Source organism: Nannospalax galili, unplaced genomic scaffold (genome assembly GCF_000622305.1).
Source record: "Nannospalax galili isolate Female #2095 unplaced genomic scaffold, S.galili_v1.0 scaffold624, whole genome shotgun sequence".
NCBI lineage: Eukaryota > Metazoa > Chordata > Mammalia > Rodentia > Spalacidae > Nannospalax > Nannospalax galili.
Genome location: NW_008351633.1, coordinates 965,643 through 987,634, shown reverse-complemented (window position 1 = coordinate 987,634; position 21,992 = coordinate 965,643). Strand labels below are relative to the sequence as shown.

Sequence of the window (21,992 nt, the reverse complement as noted above, 5' to 3'; positions counted from 1 at the left end):
AACCTTACTGCCTTGTAATTTGAGTAAGGGAGCAAATGAAAAATTTCCAAAGTCCTAAATTTTTAATATTTTATTTATTATTTTTATTTTGTGTGTATGCGTGTATTGCCTGCATGTAGGTAGGTAAGTGCACCTGTGTCATGCAATGCCTGTGGAGGAAGAAGAGGCTGTCGGATCCCCTGGGACTGGAGTAATAGACAGTTGTTAGCTGCCATGTGGGTGCTGGGATTCAAACCTGGGTCTTCTGCAAGAACAACCCCTATTCTTAATCACTGAGCCATCTCTCCAGCCCAAAGTCCTAAATCTTACCGTTTCTTTTTTTATGTTTTGACACATTATTCTTGGAATCTAAATATTGGGGTGGGAAGAGTGGTTCTGTATTTTATTTTACTTTAACAAATACCTATTCTATTCTAGATGGAGTCCGCACGCAAGGCATGGGAGAATTCTCCAAATGTAAGGGAAAAAGGATCTCCAGTAACATCCACAGCTCCTCCTATTGCAAGTGGAGTCAGCAGTAGTGCCAGTGGGCCAGGAACTGCTAATTACAACTCATTCTCCAGTGCATCAATGCCTCAGATACCTGTCGCTTCAGTCACTCCTACAACATCACTATCAGGTAGAAAATTTTCATAGCTTTCCTTAAATACCTTTGTTGTGTATGGCACTGAGGATTGGATCTACTGCATCCTGGACAAACACTCTACCACTGAGCTACAAACCCCAGCTGAAATATCTTGAACTATTTAGAATTTTTTTGTAATCTATTAAAAACTAAAGATTAATGAAACTTCCTCTAAATTTTTCTGTGAAGTTCATCTTTTGTCATTTTTACTATATCCAAATGATATGAGCTCAGAAATAACAGACTCCCACAGGATTTAAATGTGTTTGGTTTCTGTTTTTTCAGTCTTATTTAAAGGTAAGGTGTAAACCTCAACGGTTTAGTAAGTTATATTTTCTACTGACAAATTAGGTATAGAATACTTCTAGCCTCTATTCCCTGAGTGATAATGAAGGAGAGTCTGTCATTGCCTGAAGTTAGAAGGTACCAGTCTTTGCCTTTGTTCTTAAATTTTTGTTGAACCATACATTTGGAGGCTTTGTAATTCTTAAAGAATTGCAGATGTATCTAAAATGCTTGACTTAGCTGTACGTAGCCATGTTTCGTTTCTTAAATATAGCCATTTTATTTCAGGCTTTTGCAATAATTCTCTGATGCTTCCAAAGCAGTGGAAAATGCCTTTCCCATGGATACAAAATATGCCCTCCCTTTAAAGAATTTGCTCTCTTTGATTTTTATTTGGTGATTAGTGTTGTTTTTTAATATTCTGGCATATTGTGCTAGTTTTGGGAGCCTATTCCCCCACTGATGTTTGGTATCAAAATTTAAGAGGTTGAGGCAGGAGGACTGGAAAGTTGAAGCCAGCCTAGACTAAATATGGAAACCCTGTCTCAAAAAAAAAAAAATTTACCTCAGATGATTCCTGCATTATAATTCCATGCCAAGCTGGGTGCGGTGGTGCATTCCTTTAATCCCAGTACTTGGGAGGCTGAGGTAGGCTCTGTGAGTTCAGGCCAGCCTGGTCTACATAGTGAGTTCCAGGCCAGCTGGGTTTACAGGGAGACCCTGTCTCAAAAAGACATAAAAGTATCTTCTAGATTAGCTCAAATCCCAGCCTACTTTAGTGGGGACTGGCATAACACAATCAAGGACATTGGAATTGCAGGGCCTAGGAAGGTTCCTTGTTCTTTTCTTTATGATCCTTTTCCCAGGGTCTAGATTACCTCTGTTGTATTGTTTAGGGAATAACAACAAGGATAAAAATCTGTGCATGCATGCACAATTTTTTTTTTTTTTAATAAAGGCAGGGTTTCGTGGAACTTTTAACATAGCATAAAGATGATCTGATCCTCCTGCCTCTACCCCCTGAGTGTTGAGGTTTCAGGAATTGTGTTACCTTGCCTGGTTTATGTAATACTAGGGATAGAACCTAAGGCTTCATGGCATCCTAGGAATGCATGCAGTTCTCCTAGTTGGGCTGTATTCCTAGCACCTGAGACATTCTTTTTTCTTTCCCCCAAATATTTTTGATCTGTGGTTACTTAGTACCTCAAAGTAAATAAGACTCATAGAATCAGAGTACCTGCTGTGACTATAAATGATAGGTATAAACAGTGAACATGCCGTATTTTCTCCTTCCCCAAATACAGGAGCCGGTACTTACACTACCTCCTCTTTGAGTACAAAATCTACAACAACATCAGACCCTCCTAATATTTGTAAAGTAAAGCCTCAACAGTTACAGACGAGTAGCCTGCCTTCTGCAAGTCATTTCTCACAACTAAGCTGCATGCCTTCTCTTATTGCCCAGCAACAACAGAGTCCACAAGTTTATGTTTCTCAGTCAGCAGCAGGTAATATTTCTCGTGTTGATTATAAAGAATTTAGAAAGTGAAGACTTAAATGCTTTTTTTCTCCCCTTAATCCTTTTCAAGCTTAAATATTTTTAATGGACTTTGTAAATATGTTGAATTGAATCTTACCCCTTGGTGGAGAGAAAACATGAATAGCAAAGAAAAAAGTTGTAATGATGGGGTGGGGTATCTGATCCCACTGAATACACAGTGGTCATCTGAGACCTTTAAATGTATTAGTGGTTTTAATACATGAATAGCAGTTTTATATATAGGAATTTTATGAAATTCCTATCTGATAACTTTAAGGGTAGTTATTTGAAATTTTTGTAATGATTACAGAATGATGTGTGTATCTCCAGAATATAATTACACAAAAGCAGCAAAACACAAAATTGTATGTTTGTCATGTAAATGTCTTGATCTAGTCTAAACTTTTAATTACCCAATACTAGTTCTTTTGAAATATATTGCTCAATTCTAGTTTAAAATTGGAATGGATTTGCTGGTTCAGTGGGTAGGTTCATTTTTCATTTTATGTCAAGTATTAACAGCATATACCCAATTGAGAACATGAGGAAATCTATTTTTCTGTAACTGGATTGTACTAAATACAGTGTTTTTAATTTACATGTGCTTATCTGGTTGAAGTTTTGTTTTTACATTTCCATCTTTTTATATTTCTACTTTTTCTGTGGTCATTTTTCAGAGGGCTCACTTTAATTTGAATCTGCTACAATTTTTTTTTAGCTATTATAAATAATTTGGTATTTTACTGTTTGGAAAATTCAGAAATTCAGACGCTTGTTTTTCCTGATGGTCTATAGCTCAGATCCCAGCTTTCTATATGGACACGAGTCATTTATTCAATACCCAGCATCGACTGGCCCCACCATCCCTCGCTCAGCAGCAGGGCTTCCAGCCAGGCCTCTCGCAGGTAAGCTCTAGATTTCATCCATCCTTTATTCCTTCATACTTTTTATAATATCTCAGACTCCTTAAAGTTATATATTGTTCATTTTGAGTAGGCCATTAGCAAAATTTTCATGTCTAGAGGGGTTTTTTTATTTTGTTTTGTTTTGCCTTGTGTTGTGATTCGCATGTATGTATAAGGCTTGAGCCTACTTATATATGCTTTTTTTTTTTAATTGCATTTCAGCCAACATCTGTTCAGCAGATTCCAATTCCTATATATGCCCCACTGCAAGGGCAGCATCAAGCCCAGCTGAGTTTGGGGGCTGGTCCTGCTGTTTCCCAGGCCCAGGAATTATTCAGTTCTTCAATTCAACCATATAGGTAACTACTTTAAAAGTTGTTTATATTGTGGGGCTGGAGAGATGGCTCAGTGGTTCAGCACACTGACCGTTCTTGCAGATGACCCAGGTTCAGATCTCAGCACCCACATGGCAGCTAACAACTGTCTGTACCTCCAGTTCCAGGGGATCCGACAGCCTCTTCTGTCCTCCACGGGCATTTCACGACACAGGCGCATCTACATGCATGCATCACAAACTCATACACATAAAATAAAAACAATAAAATATTTTTTAAAGTTGTTTATATTGTTTGAAATAGTGTAATTGCTGTTTACATAATGCCTAGTGCTAATTCCTTTCCCCTCAAAACCCCAGATGACCATGTTATAGACTACATTAAGTAATTAGGCATGTTCATTGTGTATTTGCAAGCCTCAGTCTCTAGTGGTTTCATCTAGACTTGTTTTCTTTTGGTTTTGTACATGGTTCAGATAGCATGTCTATAATAACCTTGTGGGCAGTCCTGATTAGAGCTGCTGTTTCCAGGCATGGTGATTTATGCCTGTCGTCAGTCCAGGCACTTAGGAGGCAGAGGCAAGTTTGAGGCCAGCCTGGGTGACAGCATGTGATCTTACCATATAAGCACAAGGCTCTTACTTTATTTTGTACCGGTCTTAAGACCCTATGTATAGCGAAGTACTTAATAAGGTACAGATAATAAAGGATCATTCAGTGTTATAGCTTAATATGTAATGTCACCAAAGAGAAAACTAGGTTTGGCTTTCATTTTGTAGTGAATCAGTTGAGATAAAACATAACTAGTTTCCCAGGAAGAGCAGGTCCGCCCCCCACCCCCCACCCTAAGATCTTTTACGTGTGTGACTGTTGTATAGAGATCTCTAAATCTGTCTCTTGCCATAGACATAATATGTCTTCCCCTCCTTATTGCTAATTGAGTACTTGGTCATTTGGAGTATTTGTTCTTAAGATCTTCACATTCTAAATAAAATTAATGTATAGCATAGATTTTCCTTCTTATCATGTAGGTCACAGCCAGCCTTTATGCAAAGCAGTCTATCCCAGCCTTCTGTGGTTCTTTCTGGTACTGCCATCCACAACTTCCCAGCTGTCCAACACCAGGAGCTTGCCAAGGCACAATCAGGTCTTGCCTTTCAACAAACTTCAAATACTCAGCCTATCCCTATACTGTATGAACATCAGCTGGGGCAGGCATCAGGACTAGGAAGTTCTCAGCTGATTGATACACATCTTCTTCAGGTAAGGTGGGGGTCAAAACAGCACATATTCATTTTGATCTTAATTTTTTAAGATTATTTTTTAAAATGTTCTGTAATAGGTGGATATTTAAAGGTACAATGAAAAATCAATGATACTTGGCCGGGGGGGGAGGATTTTTTGGTCTTTTTGAGACAGGGTCTCCCTGTAGCCCCAGCTGTCCTGGAACTCACTATACAGAGATCCGCCTGCCTCTGCCTCCTGAGTGCTGGGATTAAAGACTAAAGACGTGTGCCACCACTCCCGGTGGTTTTAAATGTTAACTAACATTGCTAATCATAGTGTTGAAATGGATAACCTCCTTCTCAGTTTTTCTTCTGTTTTCTTGTAAAAAAAAAAACTTTTCTAGGCTAGAGCAAATCTTACTCAGGCCTCAAATCTTTACTCTGGACAAGTACAGCAGCCTGGTCAGACAAATTTTTATAACACTGCCCAATCACCAAGTGCTCTTCAGCAGGTAAACTATGGCATGGTAAATTTCCTCAATTTTATTATTATTTTTATTATTTTTGTTATTCTTTGAAAATTTATGTAGAACCAAGGTGGACGAGGTAGTTTTCACACTTTACTAAATATTCTGGGAATTCCAGTGGATTGATTAGGAGTGGAAGAAGTTTCACTCTACCCTCACCCTGTATTTCATTAACTTCTGGTTTTACCTCTTTTGGCAGGGGATCAGGGGAGCTGGGTTTTGGCGTAATTTAGCAAACATAAAAGTTTGAAAGCCATTTTTCTAGAATATGATAAGTGGTATACCCATTAGTATTAGCAGTGAAGACACTAAACTGACTTTATAATCCTTTGTATGCTATAGCAGAGTGACAATAAATGACAGCACCTTTTTTTTAAGTGTATGGGTCTGGTTACACTTACACTTTTCAGAAGAAAATGAGTTTGGTTTTTAATCTCCTGGCAATATTAATGCTCATTTAAACTTGGTAGGAGGCTAGAGAAGAAGGGCAAGCCATTGGTCATTTGTCTGTCATGACTTGTTGCCATTTTAGGAAGTGACAATTCATAAATATCTTACTGACAAATAAGATTTAAAATATAGTTTATATGAAATCAAGATTCTTGTCAACACTCATTTTGACTGAGCCTGAAAATACTGTAAAATATGTGGTGGAAGGAACTATAATTGTATCAAATATTTTGTGGTTATTTGACATGTATTGTGGTAACTTTAAAGGTATAATTATTTCATTTATAGAGTCCTTTACAAAAATTGTCATGTACCACATAATGTTTCCATCAACAACAGACTGCATGACAGTGGTCTTGATATCATCCACCAGTTGTGGTATTTACCTATTATTCTAACTATTCAGGTTGTTGAAATGGGTTATTGCTTGAGCACAGGGGTTTGAGATCAGCCCAGGAAACATTGTGAGACCTATTTGCGAAAAAGAAAATGTCATCAGATGAACTCCTAGCTATCATAATTTATGGATATTCAATCTTTTAATGTTGATACAAAGACAAAATTGCAAACACATTTCTCAACACCTGTTCTATCATTAAGCAATGTGAGTGTGTATTAGTGTCATACTGTAAAGAATAGAGATAACTTAGCTAAAGATTTGTATATTAGGTGTATTAGATAAAAGTATTCTATCTAAAATGTTATTTTAAAATTATTTGAAGATCTAGATATGTGTACATGTAGATAGATGTACACAACAATTATAAGCAAATAGCTACAGTTTGTCTTTGCTTCTTTTCTAGGTTACAGTACCTTTACCAGCATCCCAGCTTTCCTTGACTAATTTTGGATCTACAGGACAGCCTCTGATTGCTTTGCCTCAAACTCTTCAGCCCCAGTTACAGCATACAACCCCACAAGCACAGGCTCCAAGTCTGAGCCGTCCTGCACAAGTCAGCCAGCCTTTCAGAGGCTTAATACCTGCTGGAACACAGCATAGCATGATGGCAACCACGGGAAAAGTAAGTGAAGTGTGCATGTGTATGTGAGACTTCATTGCTGGTAGATTCTCAGTGTATAGATGGTGCTTTCTATTATAATGCCATGCATGCCATGACATGCACCTCCCACTCCCTCCACACACAATAAGGTATCATGGGGGTGGGGTTCTCAACAGTCCTGTTTCTGTCTGATAACAAAGAACTCACAAATCTTGTAGGAAAATTGGAATTACAGAATCTCTCAGACTTTAGTTATAAATCTACTTGACCTGATGGATACGAACCAAGTCCAGCTATAGAATTTTTTGCTAAAATTGTTATCTCTTTCCAAGACTAAGCTATCATATGTAACACATTAAACACAACACTTAGTTTGTGGAATTAAAAGAGTGTTAAGTTCGCTTTGTATTTTTTCTCAGATGTCTGAAATGGAGCTAAAAGCCTTTGGGAGTGGCATTGATATCAAGCCAGGCACACCTCCTATCGGTGGTAGAAGCACCACACCAACATCTAGTCCCTTCCGGTAAGCTAGACATTTAAATTTGCTTAAGAAATTTCAAAACAATTTGAATTTTTGAAGAATTTGATTATTAAATAAGTTAATATATCATCAGTCCTGTGCTAAGCAGAACAGTAGTATGAGACATTCATTTTATTATTTTTATATAAAATGCTAACACTAGGGGCCTGGAGACAGGATTGAGTGGTTGAGAGCACTGATGGCTCTTAATAGAGGACCTGGGTTTGGTTCCCAGCAGTGGTTAGCAACTGCTAGTGACTCCAGTTCCAGGGGATCTGATGCTTTCTTCTTGCCTCCGCAGGCATTTCATGCACATGGTGCACATAGATACTTGCAAAATGCTTGTACATATAAAATAAATCTCAAATTTTTAAAAATATTAACATTACGTATATTTTAAAAGTATTCTGTTACTACAAGCACGGGTTTTCTTCCTTTCTTACCTTTGCCTTTCCAATGTTACCACCATGTTCAGGAAATTTTCATCAACCACCAAATATGAAAATATCAAAGAAAATAACCTCTAAAAATCTAATAGCATTATTTATTACTCTACTGACCAGTGATGACTTTTTTCCAAGGGCTACTTCAACAAGTCCAAACAGCCAGTCCAGCAAAATGAGCAGCATTGTCTATCAGAAGCAGTTCCAGTCAGCCCCTGCCACTGTGAGAATGACACAACCGTTTCCTACACAATTTGCACCCCAGGTAGGCAGACATTACGAAAAATGACTGCTCCTTGTATATGACTAATCTGACTAAATTTCTGATTTTATAACCTTAACATAGGTTAACCTGTTAAGACATACATCTTTGAATGAACATTTTCTGGTTTTGACAGTGAATTTATGGTACTCAGATATGCTATTTTTGTTTTTTTATAGACATAGGTAGCAATTGTCTCGTTTTAAAGCAGACACGAAATATTCAAAGGATTCCCCACACAGCTCTGACAATTTGAGTCCTGTTCCTTTTATCTTTTTTAAGGAAGTTTTTTTCAGCGAAGGGTCCCAGTGCTTAAGTTTTTCTAGGTATTTGTGCAGTTGAAGTCAAATTTTCAGGATGTTTTTTTAACAAATGTGTAAAAATGTTGACTTTTTTTCCATTTGCTGATCATATTGAAAGACTAAAGTTGATAATTTACAAACTATATTTGGTTCCTAAGAATATTTGTTGAATTATTATTTATCTTCACATTATGTTTAGTATAGATGTGTGCCTTTTCTGCAATTGTACCTTTTAAAGACCTGTACCCTAATTATAAATAACCGTTCTATGCCCCACACCCTTAGAATTTGAATTTGCAGCTGAAGTGCCATAGCATGCTTTGCCTAGGTTTTCTGTTAAACACTACAAGCATGGCCTATTTGTTCTTTGCTCTTGTACATGGAATGGCATGGTCCATAAACTTCTTTCACTGGCAGAATGGGCACAGATTTACTCTGGGATAAGCCAACCTGATCTAGTTGGCTTTTTTTTGTTTTTTTTTTTTTTTTTTTTTTTTTTTTTTTTTTTTTAACAGTTCAATGTTGTATGTTTTGTTTTTTCACTCAGATTCTCTCTCAGCCTAACCTGGTCCCTCCATTGGTAAGAGCCCCACATACTAACACCTTCCCAGCGCCTGTACAGAGGCCACCAATGGCACTGGCCAGTCAGATGCCTCCTCCGCTGACCACAGGCCTCATGAGCCATGCTCGTTTGCCACATGTAGCCAGGGGTCCTTGTGGATCACTATCTGGAGTCAGAGGTAATCAGGCCCAGGCTGCGTTGAAGGCTGAACAAGACATGAAGGTTAGTACAGTATTAACAGACACCAGAGGCAAGAGTCTGTCTCTGAATCTATCTTAAAATGCCTCTGGACTTAGAACCATATATCCAGGCATTCATTGTCTTACTAGACTTAACCAAGTTTACTGCTTTTATTTGTTCCTTTTATTATTTTTCCCCCATTTTTTTCTCCCTCCCCTTTTCCCCCTTTTTATGCCTCCCCCCCCCCTTTTGCCACTATTCAGAAAACAGATTAATATTTTAAACTCTGGCCAAATGAAATACTTATAAAATATATGTTTCAGGGAAATCTGAGTTTGGATTCAATATTTTTTTAAATATAAAAGGTAATATGGATATTACAGGATTCCCCAGGGTTTTTGGGTATTGTTTTGTTTTTTGTTTTTTTGTTGTTGTTTTTTCTTGTTTTCTTTCCCTCCCTCCCCTTTTCCCCTCCCCCGTGGAGCTTAATAATCATGGTTATATGAAATCTCTGGAATGGGTAAGACATGTTAGCTGTCTCAATTTTTATTCCTTCATGAGTCTTTGAGTAGTTTTCTTAAATTATTTTTGCATCTTTCTTTACCTGCCACTTTAGGTGGCTGTGTTCCAGAACATACTGTGCAGATGTAGGTAAACTCAAAAAAGCACTTTGGGATCCTTCATGGTGAAAGGCACGAATAAACATAGGGCTGCCAAGGCAGAGGAGTGCCTTTAGGAGCCTGTGTGGAAACAGTTCTCAGCATAAACCTTACCTGTCTGCCTATACAGCCAGTTGGAGTTTATTTCTGTAACTACTTTAGGGCTGACTTTTAAAATCTTAGTAATTTTATTTGTCTTATCATAACGTAATTTAGACTAGAACAAATAAATAAATAAAGGTGTAGTACTTACAGTCAGGGAAATGTGCATAGTAATGCTTTACTCTGAATTAGAAACATGTTTGTGATAAGCCTATTAACGAAGTCAATTAACTGACTAAAATTTCTTGATTGACTTTCTTTGTTTCTAATGCTGAGTAATCAAATTTAAAGACTACCCTACAGCAACTCTTGTTAAATGTTATTTAGCTTTGCTAGACTGTGTGCCTAAGGCTTTCATCTGTTTGTTACTACTAAAATACTAGCATAAAAAGATTGGGATATTGTTTGGCCTTCTGCTCCCAGCTACTTGCCACTTGAATTTCACACGTTCTCATGTTAGAAATGGCATTAGAGCTTAATAATATTAATGGGGTGGGATAGTATACAAATTTCTTGGAAGTTACTTTGAGATCTTTGGATAGTACAGGTTACCTATAGAACATGAAGGGTGTTTTTTGTTACATGCAAGAGGTATAGAAGGTTTTAAATTGTGTGTGTTACAGTGGTATAATTTACAGATTAACGTAAGTATTCTTTGGGACACATAGTCAATGAAACTAAGAAATTATTTACCAGCTCAGAATGTGGTAGGAGCTATCAGAAGTTAGTGATCAAGTGAAGTTGTAGTTACTAATTTCTGATGCTCTTCCCCTGCAGAAGAGAGCTGTGGGAAGAGGACTCAGCCACAAGACATTTGGTCCTAGGTGTTGGTAATGCCACAATATAAGTGCTTCCTTTTCATTTTATTGTAGACCACATATTGATAACTAGAAATTTTTAAGTGTTACATATATGTTTTCAGACTTGCTAGCAGCCTCCCTGAATAAATTTTAATACCAGTAAGCTGTTCCAAAAAAGATAACAAACCAGCAGCGATGTAACTTTGTTGTTTATAAGAGGGCAGACTCTAGAAAAATGGTGGGAGGTGGTTTTGTTTCAGGTATTTTAAATCACATAGAATGTTTTCAAAGATAGGAGAAGTCTGCATTAAAAACTGAAAGATCAATGAAGTGCTTTTTGGCTTGGGCCAAACCAACTTGGGGAAAACTCATTTTTGTGATTGGTAAAAGAATTTGAACCGAGATTGATTTGACAGGCTTTGGTAAAGTTGCAGTGTTTTCAGTTCTTGTTTCTCATTTTTTAAGGCAAAGCAGAGAGCAGAGGTTCTTCAGTCCACGCAACGGTTCTTCTCTGAACAACAGCAGAACAAACAGATAGGAGGCAAGGTCCAGAAAGTGGACAGTGATTCGAATAAACCTCCTGAAACACTGACTGACTCTCCTGGTGCGTGTCAGGAAAAAGTAGAAGAAAAGCCACCTCCTGCACCCACCATAACCACCAAACCTGTTAGAACTGGACCAATCAAACCTCAGGCGATCAAAACCGAAGAAACAAAATCTTAAAGGCTGTGGTTTATTGTAGGGCATTAAGGGAGAGGGGAGGGGGGACAGGGAAAATGAAGTCAGATAATGCCAGTGGCCACAGAGGTAAAATGGTCTGTGACATCCTGTCTAAAGCTTGGAGGTACACAAGGGACATGAGAGCATTTTACTGCCGTGCCAGTTAAAATGAGGCTTTACAAGCTTGCACCTACTATGTAACATTTGCTCGGTTGACATGATCTTTGGTCAGTTTATATACAAGTACGTGCACCTATTCCCTAAGTGCATATAATTTAGACCTAAAGATCTCTGTGATGAGATGAAAACCAGAAATAGGAAAATGATACCACAGGGGAGTAATTCAGCCTGGACAGTGAGTAGTCCCATTACCACATCAGCTGTGGTTTCTTTACACCCTTGTGTTCTTTGGATGTGGCTGTGGCATTTCTAGGCTTGGAGGTAAACTGACAATAACTGGTGCTGGACAGAGGAGCCTTATTTTTTATTATGGCAGCTTGCTATTTTTGTAATGTGACTGGGTTGAACACAATCAAAGTACAGTAGTAACTGATCTCCCCTTCCTGGATGAGTGAGCAGATGATGAAATACTGATGTCAGCATCCTTGAGCATATTCACATGAGCATCATTTAGCTTCTGCTTCTATCTGAAATGATGCTGTGTTTCGATTGTGGTCAGAAGCACTGAAGCTCGGCATCTCCCCCCTTCCTTGGAGCTCTCCCCATTCAAACAGGACAGATTGGGTAAAGTACTAGTGAGGTGGAGTCTTGCTTGCCTCCACTCAGTCATCTTTGTATGAATCCAGTAGTTATGGAGTTTTGTTTTAGGATAATTTTTTTCTTGGTGTCTCCCCCAACTCCGTGGTTTTTTGGTTTTTTTTTGTTTGTTTGTTCGTTTTGTTTTTTAATAACGGTTTTTAGCTGATGTTCATGAAGAGAGTGAATACTGAGATCTGTGCCACTAATGAAAGGAAATCTGTCTAAGAGTGCACTTCCTTACAGAGCTGTGTCATACCATACTTTGGGCCCTCTGCTAGAAAAGTAGAATCAAGTTTCAAATAATGCCTTTTAAATTGTATCCTCTAGTATTATAGATGTAGGACTGTACTGTATCATACCTCTATGAATGTAAAATATCTTGTACCTGCTTTATGATGCGTAGTAGTGACCGTGCTTTATCAGAGCTGTTTTTAATGATGTTACTCAGAATGTTTTCTTTCTAGATGATTAAAAAGCTAATTAAAAAAAAAAATGGTGCCAGGTACCACAACAGTAACAGAACTGTGCTGTTTTCTGGGATTTTGTTTTTTACTTTTTTTTTTTTTAGTGTGCTAGATGTCTCTACAATTTTGTCCAAATGACTGCAGAACCTGGCAAAGCTGTTGCTGCTATTAAAGGGAGGGGCACTAAATAGGCTGACTAGACCTCAGTGGTTGAACTTGCACTGACAGACATCAGGGGACACTAACTTGACTCACTAGGCCTTAATACAAATGTCAGAATCCATGAGATACGGTGGGAGGGATTGTGGGAGGGTCCCAATGGGGAAGGAGGTTTAAAGATGATTATGATGTTCTGCATGAAATACACAAAAATTCAATCAAAAGTTTAAAAACAAAAAGATGAAGCGCTTATTATCACGTATCTTACCTGCTATGCTGCTTCTGTTTCTGCTCAAAGATTTTGTACAGGGGTAACGCACTGTATTAAATATGTAAGGTCTTATCTACGTGGGTTTGATTACAGAAACTAATAAAGTATTCTCTAAATAATGAATTTTGTATCTTCTAGTCCATTTCCAAAGTCCAGAGCAAGGCCTGTTGTGTCTACAGATAACCTGTAGCAAGCACTCTTATGCCCTAGGAAAAAATTGTCATCTGGGAGGTGATTTCTGCCTTGAATTCCAGTTGAAGTCATTATTGTAGTGGAGGATAGTAGTTATAGCCCCTGTTCTCAGCATAGTCAAACTTGGGTTTGATTGGGTGGTAGAGGCAAGAGGAGAATGGAGCAGTTCCAGGTCATCTTCAGCTAGATAGCAAATCTGAGGCCAACCTGACTTACATGAGACCCTGTCTCAAAAAAAAACAAAAACAAACGGCAGCCTCAGAAACCCTAGAATTGAAGAGTCAGGTAAGAAGGAGTCTCCTTGTCTTAATGGTTTAAACTGCCAAATAGAGAAAAGTCTCACCAATCTTCTTGGGTAGAAATTGAAATAAACCTGAATATTTACATTTGTGTTTGCTCATAGTTTTGTTAGACAATTCATAGTCATTACCATCATTTGCTGAGTTGGCAAAACAGAGCTTTTGTTTTTGGAAAACCTCTGCATGTGTGTATGTGGGATACTTTGCTTTTAGACTGAGCTTTAGCAGAACTTGTCATTCAGTCACTAATAATACGTGCCTTTGGCTACTCTGTGGTCCTTAACTCTTAAAAAGCTCAAGGACTATGACCTAAGCTTTCAGGTCTAAGATTTTCTAAAAATAGGCTCTAAACTAAAAACTCGGAGTCGGGCGTGGTGGCACCTCCTTAGGCTTGTCCTGAGGAATTGGGGGAAGCATGATGAATAAAGTTGGAAGTGCAAACTGAGCTAAAGAGCTGTAGTCACCATACCATGTATTGCCTTCTTACTATCACTTCTGTTGCCAGGACTTTGCATATTCTAGTCCTCAAGTTTAATCTTCCAAAGTTTTAGGACATAAGAGGTAAACAGTTATATAGTTTGCACTGTCTCTACATGCCAGTAGACATGTACTACTCCAGTGTACTGAAGTAGGATACCACGGATCCATTTGCCTAGGTCTACAATGGAAAACAACGAAAGTGTGTTGGATTTGTATAAGTGCAGTTTGCCCATGTAGAGCTTACTCTGGCTTCTGACAGCCAAGATACCCCCAGTTGCAGTCCCTCTAGCTGCTCTGGTAAATGGCAGAAGATGGAGGGAGTCCTCTTCTTTGACTTAGTTAATAAATTGTGCTTACGATGAAAGAGTGGTAAGAGTTGAGGGTAGGCTGCCAGAGGAGAAATGTGTTCAGGTGTCTTTAACAGGTCACTAGCTTTGTAGCTTATCAACATTGATTTGTATGCTTCACAGTTTTTCTGTTAGACAGGACACTTTTAATGCATAATTTGACAGTTATTTCTTATGTACTTTGAGACGTTTGGGCTGCGAAGTGTCTACCTGTGAAATGAAGTAGGAAAGATGGATAATGCCTTAGTGTTGGCACTAGCATTTGCATGTTCTTTGATGGGTTTGTTGGAGGCATGTGGTGATTTGTTAATTTGTTTTTTGAGCTGTAGCCCCAGCTGGCCTGGAACTTACTATGTAGACCAGGCTGGCCTGCCTCTGCCTCCTAAGAGCTGGGATTAAAGGTGTGGGCCATCACAACCAGCAGTTGAGTCTCACCTGGAAGGCCAGGCTGACCTCAAACTTCAACCCTTCAGAGTGCTGAGATTACTGTCAGTGTGTGCTGTGAGTTGCCGAAGAGATGTTTCCTTGATCACTTTTCTCTACTTCGTTGTACTTGTCTTCAGTCATAGCATAAGTGAAGGGCTGAGTCCAGTTTGGGAGCACAAAGCAGGGGTTCTGTATGGTTTTCCCTAAATACCCAGAACACAGATTTTAAAGTCTTAGAATATGATAAATAGAAATTCCCTGTACTTATAGCTGGCCTGTAACTCACTCTAGAAATCAGGCTGGTCTTGATCTCACAGTGATCTGCCTGCCTCTGCCTGTGCTGGAATTACAGGCGTGGGCCACCATGCCTGCCTCAAAGTGATTTTTTTTTTTTTTTTTAAATACAATCTTTTTGAGACTGACCTCAAACTTAATGGGAATTGCTTGCCTTCTGAGTGCTAGAATTAAAGAGGTGTGTCACCACCTCCAGCTCTTATTAATGTTTTATGAAGCAAGGTGGCAACACATGACACAATGCACATGTGAAGGTGGCAAGTTCTTCCAGGTGAGTCATCTCACCATTTCCTAAGTAGAATTATATTCTAACTGGGACACCTTTACTGGTTTATGGGCCCAGAAAGCTGAAGTGAGATTTTTCTTAGGGGGTGGGGAGGCAGAGTGAGAGAATCGACTTAATCAGAGCTCATGGTTCTTTTCTGGTGGAAGTTTCAATGTCAAGGACAGTGTAGGAGTACAGAAACATTTATTTTGACCTTGAATTTTGCCAAAAAAAAATACTGGGTTAACTTGAGACGGTTCTATGTAGAACCATTTATCTGGCTTATTTAGGCCAGTGGTTTTCAAATTGAAAAAGCACTTGAAATTAAACACTTCCACTCAAATTTTGCTCTCTAAAGGATTTAGTGATTATAAATATAGCACTGTGAATACAGTTGACTGGGTCCAGGGAGGAGCCCCTGGAACCCCTCTCCACTCATGTAGGCAGCACAGAACTGATACTCTCTGGTACTCACTGGTCAGCCTTAGGCTTCCATAACCTGGAAGTCATGTGTGTGGTAGTTTCTTAGTAACCATGACTTGGTTACCAGGATTTCAGCTAGGAAAAACAGAATTAGTACTAAACGTCACACTTCCCTCAGTAGCCCATAATCAGGGCATGGTTCAAATGCTTGGGTTTTGTGCCTTTGGGAAACTACAGTGAGATAGTCAAGAAACCTGGAATGGCTCCTGAGTAGGCTTCCCCACAGGGCAGTCACATTCACATGGATGGGGAGAACTTCATATCTCCACCCCTAAACCCCAGAATATATATGCAGTATCTAAACTTGTCAGGCATTGTATTTGCTTAGTCCTAAATGTTTAAAGCCAAAAGGTTGGACCCTACAACTTCATCTGTCACCTGACTCAATACCCTTAATTTTCCTACAGAAACATGAGTTGAGTGGGAACTGCAAGTTTTGGCCCAGTTTTGAGTCTCCAGTACCATCTAGTTAACACAGGCATGCAACAGTGGACAGAGGCCAGGAAAAGAAACAAGAACCTTACTGTTAGGCTTTAGGTAACAGCGTAGAGAGATAGGAGAATCAAAGGAAAGCCATGCTGACATCCCAGGTACACAGTCTGGTTCTGTGCAAAAATAGTTCAAGATGAGAGATCTGCAGTTTCTTCCTAGCTCACTGATGACATCTTGAGACAGGTTATATCCACAAACTTAGAACACAGACCTGTACCTTTAGGCCAGATCTAGTAGCCTGAATCAGGCCATACTTCCCTGCAGCTCTTAGACAGTTTAGGTGTGGCCGGGCATGGTGGTGCACGCCTTTAAGTCCCAGCATTTGGGAGGCAGAGGCAGGTGAGTCCCTGTGAGTTCAAGGCCAGTCTGGTCTACATAGTTCCAGAGCAGCTGGGGCTACAGGAAGACCCTGTCTCAAAAAGACCAAAAAAGCATTCTGAGGCCCCATCATGTTTAGATTTCTATATATCGTATTGTCTAATGCTCTCCCACTTCAAGGCTCAATTGAGGTCTCAAGCCCCTGTCACTCTAATAATAATTTCATTAAAGGGAATTACATATCATCTTCCTTTCCAGACCAACCACTTCTGTTATAACACAAACTTTTGGCCAGAGGGAGCAGAAGCCTCAGCATTTCTATCCAGACTCCAAAGCCCCCACAAACTAACCCCGAACTAGGATCTGTGAGTGATCTCCCTGAGAATCAGCTGTGTACCCAAGAAGCTGGTTGGAGCTTGGATGTAGGCCTTGGGACACAGGTGTATAGTGGGAATGTGTACTGCACTGCAGAAGCATCTGTCTGGGAAGCACAGCCCATCCTCTGTAAAGAGGAGTGGAGCAGCTGAGTGTGAATGCTGGCGGTGGGCTGGGACAGAGATGTGGACAGGGCACACAGCATCAGTCAGTGTTGTGCCTCTGCCCTCCTTCCCATACAGACTGCACTAGTGACTGCTTTCTGTATGTGCCTCAAGAGCTAACCTGAGATTACCTGTGGAAACATGGCTACTTCCCTAACATTTCTGATAACCACATGGAAGATAGTGGAGTGCTTCTGTTAAGGGGCCAGTCAACCTGGTGGTCGATGGCTCAGCTGGTGGGAGCAGCTCCTACATTCATCTGCATATGGAAAACACTGGCAGGAATTCAGTCCAGCATCAGTTGCAGGGAAGGCAAGAAGTGGCAGCCCCCAAACAGCCCTTTCTGATCTGACTGGTTGGACTTCAGAGAGAAAATGACCCTCTACTTCCTGTCCCCCAAACCAAGCAAATAAGCCTTGAAAAACCAATGAAGCATATCCGCCCAAATTACTGTTTTAGTGTTATTGATTTATTCTATACTTGTTTTGTTCTTCCCTATAATTTCTTCTGTCTTCATCTCAGACTTTGGCTTTTTCCTGTTTTTTCCTTTTGCTGTCCCTTTTAGTCAATACTCAATTATTAATACTTTTATTAATAACCTCTAGTACTTTTACCAAATTTCAAATTCCTAGCTTATCCTATAAGCATCTTAGCTACTTTTCTACCTTTACTGTGGATATTGTTTGTATTTAATTATCTGGTTTGCTTTTTCAATTATTTTGTTAATGAGGTTCATTTTCCTATGAGTAATAGTGGGAGTTAAAACCTCAAAGGAATATCTCTATATAGGATATGAAAGAGGGGTGTAGAGAAGGCATGAAAAACTTAAGGCTGGGGCAGAGGGATTGGGGGAGAAAGGGAGTCGGGGAGGTGGTTAAAAAAAAATCTAAGGATGCATGAAAAGCCATACAGAGACCTGTAACTATAAACTGAAGAAATTAATTTATAGAAATTGAATTGGAGAGATAGCTCAGCAGTTAAGAACACTGACTGTTCTTGCAGAAGACCCAGGTTCGAATCCCAGCACCCACATGGCAGCTAACAACTGTCTGTAACGCCACTTCGAGGGGACCTGACAGCCTCTTCTGTCCTCCACGGGCTTTGCATGACACAGGTGTGCTTACCTACATGCAGGCAATACAAGCATACACATAAAATAAAAATAAATAAAATATTAAAAAATAAATCCCAGCAGTCATGAAGCAGAGGCAGGTGGATCTCTGAGTTTGAAATCGGCCTGCTCTGCATAACAAGTTCCAGGTAGGACAGGGCTACACCCTGAAACCATACCTTAAAAAATAAAAGTAAACTGCACTTGGGAGGCAGAGGCAGATCTCTGTAAGCTGGAGGCCAGCCTGGTCTACAGTGAGACCCTGTCTCAAAAAAGACCAAAATTTAATTAATTAATTGAAAAAGCTTAGAACAGACCTACCCTTCAGAGATGAACAATGCTGCTCCCAGAAGTCATGGGCTTATAAACAAGGACCCCAGTGCCACATGCAGTATACCTCCCTAATGAGTTGTTGGCCAGAAAGGCCTCAGAGACCCTCAAAAGAATACAAGCTAGGGGCTGGAGAGATGGCTCATCAGTTAAGAGCACTGGCTGCTCTCTCAGAGGACCAGGATTTAATTCCCAGCACCCACAGACAGCTAACAACCGTCTGTAACTCCAGTTCCAAGGGATCTGACGCCTTCTGACCTCCGTGGGAATTGCATGACATAGATGCACTTACATACATCACTCATACACATAAAGTAAAAATATTTTTAAAAAATAGAATAGAAGCCATTACCATTATTGGATACCCTCCAGAGCTAGATGGTAAGATTCTATTGTTGAAGACAGAACTAACCTAGAAACTCCTTCCCTGCTGGTTGGTGTTCATAGAGCAGGCTGCTAAGGGAGAAAATTTATCAACAGTCGCACCCAACTGTAGACCATGTGCTACAATACTGACCCTCCAAGCAAGATATGCCTGTTGATGCCATAGTGACACAACTATTTTGGAAATAGCCAACCATTTTGTGATTAGATTTAAGACCTGCTTCATGGAGGTGGGGTAACACTTCTGGTGCTATAAACCTAACTGGAAGGCTTGGACCTAAAGGGGGAACACACTACTATATTTCCATAAATCAACATGTCAAAATGTCTTCTAAATGTTTATGTTATATCCCCAAACTAGTGCTGTTCTTAGCCTGGGACAAAGAAGGTCTTTTAGCAGATGTCTTCTCTCTCTGTCTCTCCTCTGTCTCTCTCTCTGTCTCTGTCTCTCTCTCTGACTCAGCCTGAAACAAATCTCTCTCTCTCTCTCTCAACTCAGGGACCAAACATCACATAATTTTAGAGCTGGAGGATGGGGAAAGAGTGTCATGAAATGTCATTGTAGCTGTTTCTGGACATTTGATTGAGCCTGAACCCTTCAACTTCACACCATGGACAGAGGAGAGGCCCAAGAGACCCTATCTCTTCCTAAGGAGCTAATGACTATTACTGGTTGCTGGAGGAGGGGTATCATTTTCTCTAATGGTTTAGGCACTGGGGTTCAGATGAAAAAGAAGGGATACCAGAGAGTAATATGTTATTATTCTGACAATACACAATACATTATGTATGAAACTGCCCAGAGTAGAAAACTTTAGTGAAACAAAAATATTACATATGAAAACAGAAGAGCTACCCATACCAACATTTGCACAAATGACAATATAAAAACACAATAAATATGGAAATGAAAGAAAGACATAATGACTCCTCCACAGGTTTATAGTGCCTCAAAAACTGAATCCAAATATATTGAAATGACTGAAATTCTAGGTAAGAAAAAACAGAAATCTTGGAAATGAAAGGCTCAATAAATCAAATTTTAGCTAGAGAGCTGGCTGAGCAGTTAAGAGCACTGGCTGCTCTTGCAGAGGACCTGAGATCAATTCCCGGCACTCACATGGCAGCTAACAACCATCTGTAACTCCAGTTCCAGGGGAATCCAACACCCTCTTCTAACTCCACAGGCATTGCACAACATGGATGCAGTTACACACATGCAGACATTACACTCATACACATAAAAATAATAAAATATTTTAAAAAGCACTGACTGATCTTACAGAAGACCCACGTTCGATTCCCAAAAGCCATCCATAACTCCAGTTCCAAAGGCTTCTCTTGGCTTCCTCAGGCACTGCACCGACACTGGTGCACTTACATACATGCAGGCATAGCACTCATACACATAAAAATAAATTTGGGGGGGTCTTTTTGATACAGGGTTTCCCTGTAGCCCCAGCTGGCCTGGAACTCACTGTGTAGACCAGGCTGGCCTTGAACTCACAGAGATCCACCTGCCTCTGCCTCCCAAGTGCTGGGATTAAAGGTGTGCACCACCATACCTGGCAAAATTTTTAAAAATCAATTTTTAAAGCTAAGTTGAAAGTATCAACAACTTAGATCATGCAGAGGGAATTGAAGACAATGTTGAGGAATTATTCTGATAGCAATAAAGATAAATAACCAGAACTGCAACTGGAACATGATTAAGATAGCAAACCTAAGAGTCTTTGGTGTAGAGAAAGAAAACCTATTTACTAAAATTGGAAAATTCTCCAAATTTAGGAAAAGATGTGAACACATTAGATACAATTAAAATTCCAAATAGACATGGCCAAAAATGAAGCTTTAATCTTGGACATGGTGGCATGCACCTTTAGTCCCAGCATTTGGGAGGCAGAGGCAGGCAGATGCCTGTAAGAGTGAGGCCAGCCTGATCTACATAACAAGATCCAGACCAGTTGGGGCTACAGGGAGACCCTATCTAAAAAAAAAGAAGAAAGAAAAGAAAAAAAGAAACTTCATGTCACATTGTATTACTAATAAAGGCAAACACATCAGAATCACATTGAACATCTCAGCAGGAACACTAACAAGTTAATACATAGAATGACTGATTTTAAGATCTGAACGTAAATAGCTGACAGGATTACTATGTCCAGCAAAGTTATCGTAGAGTCTTTGGAGAAATAACAAAATTCTAAGACATGGAGAAACTAAAGCAATTCATGACCCCTAAGCCAGCACTGCAGAACATTATTAAAGGAATTCTAGACACAGATGAGAAAAAAAGACAGTCAAAATCACAAGATCTCAGGAAAGAAGAAATCTCATGAGAAGAATAGGCATATGAATTTAAAACGACTCAAACATCAAATTGTAAAAATAAACTTCAAAGACAAATAAAGAAGAAGAAAAGAAGAAAAAGTATTCAACCAGGAAAACCACAACAAATTATAGGAATTAGCATGTATCTCAGTAAGAACACTAAATGCAGGAACAAGTGTTTGGGACATGTTCAACCATAATTGGGACATTTATAACACACCCCTTTTCCCCAAAGCTCAGGAAATAATGGAAGATGGGATGGAGAGATTGAAAGAGCCACAGGTTGGGGAGGACTGGGAAAAACAGTGTCTTCTGAGCACCACATGATGGCTGCACTCATGAACTCACAGCAGCTGTGGCTGCCTGCACAAGACTTATACAAGATCAAGCCAGTCAACATTCTAGCATGGACCAGGGAGGGGCTCATGAGCACCCACCCCTACCTGAGGTGTTAATGATAGGTGATGGTTGCTAAAAGAGAGGGAGAGAGAGACAGAGGGAGAGTCAGTTTTCTTTAAGGGTGTGGCCTCAGGTAGTTTGACTGTGCTTCAGTGGATGACTCAGGACCCACATGTATATAGACAGCACAAGACTCTGGACTCAGA

At 39.6% G+C, this 21,992-nt stretch overlaps 1 protein-coding gene across 14 annotated transcripts in view; it reads left to right on the top strand.

The window, feature by feature from the left end:
* Prrc2c (proline rich coiled-coil 2C) overlaps window positions 1–12,484 on the top strand; it is a 75,238-nt gene extending 62,754 nt beyond the window's left edge. For 7 of the 14 annotated variants that reach the window (XM_008848513.2, XM_008848508.2, XM_008848511.2 and 4 more), the window contains 11 exons: window positions 418–619; window positions 2,215–2,418; window positions 3,246–3,355; window positions 3,578–3,714; window positions 4,721–4,952; window positions 5,320–5,442; window positions 6,696–6,914; window positions 7,313–7,416; window positions 7,995–8,121; window positions 8,968–9,204; window positions 11,189–12,484. In XM_008848513.2, the coding sequence (XP_008846735.1) occupies window positions 418–619; window positions 2,215–2,418; window positions 3,246–3,355; window positions 3,578–3,714; window positions 4,721–4,952; window positions 5,320–5,442; window positions 6,696–6,914; window positions 7,313–7,416; window positions 7,995–8,121; window positions 8,968–9,204; window positions 11,189–11,446 (1,953 nt within the window). In that variant the 3' untranslated portion in view covers window positions 11,447–12,484. Of the gene's footprint in view, window positions 1–417; window positions 620–2,214; window positions 2,419–3,245; window positions 3,356–3,577; window positions 3,715–4,720; window positions 4,953–5,319; window positions 5,443–6,695; window positions 6,915–7,312; window positions 7,417–7,994; window positions 8,122–8,967; window positions 9,205–10,700; window positions 10,754–11,188 lie in introns of all 14 variants that reach the window. The other 7 variants (XM_008848512.3, XM_008848510.3, XM_008848519.3 and 4 more) reach the window with 5 other exon arrangements.
* Window positions 12,485–21,992: the final 9,508 nt, after the last annotated feature.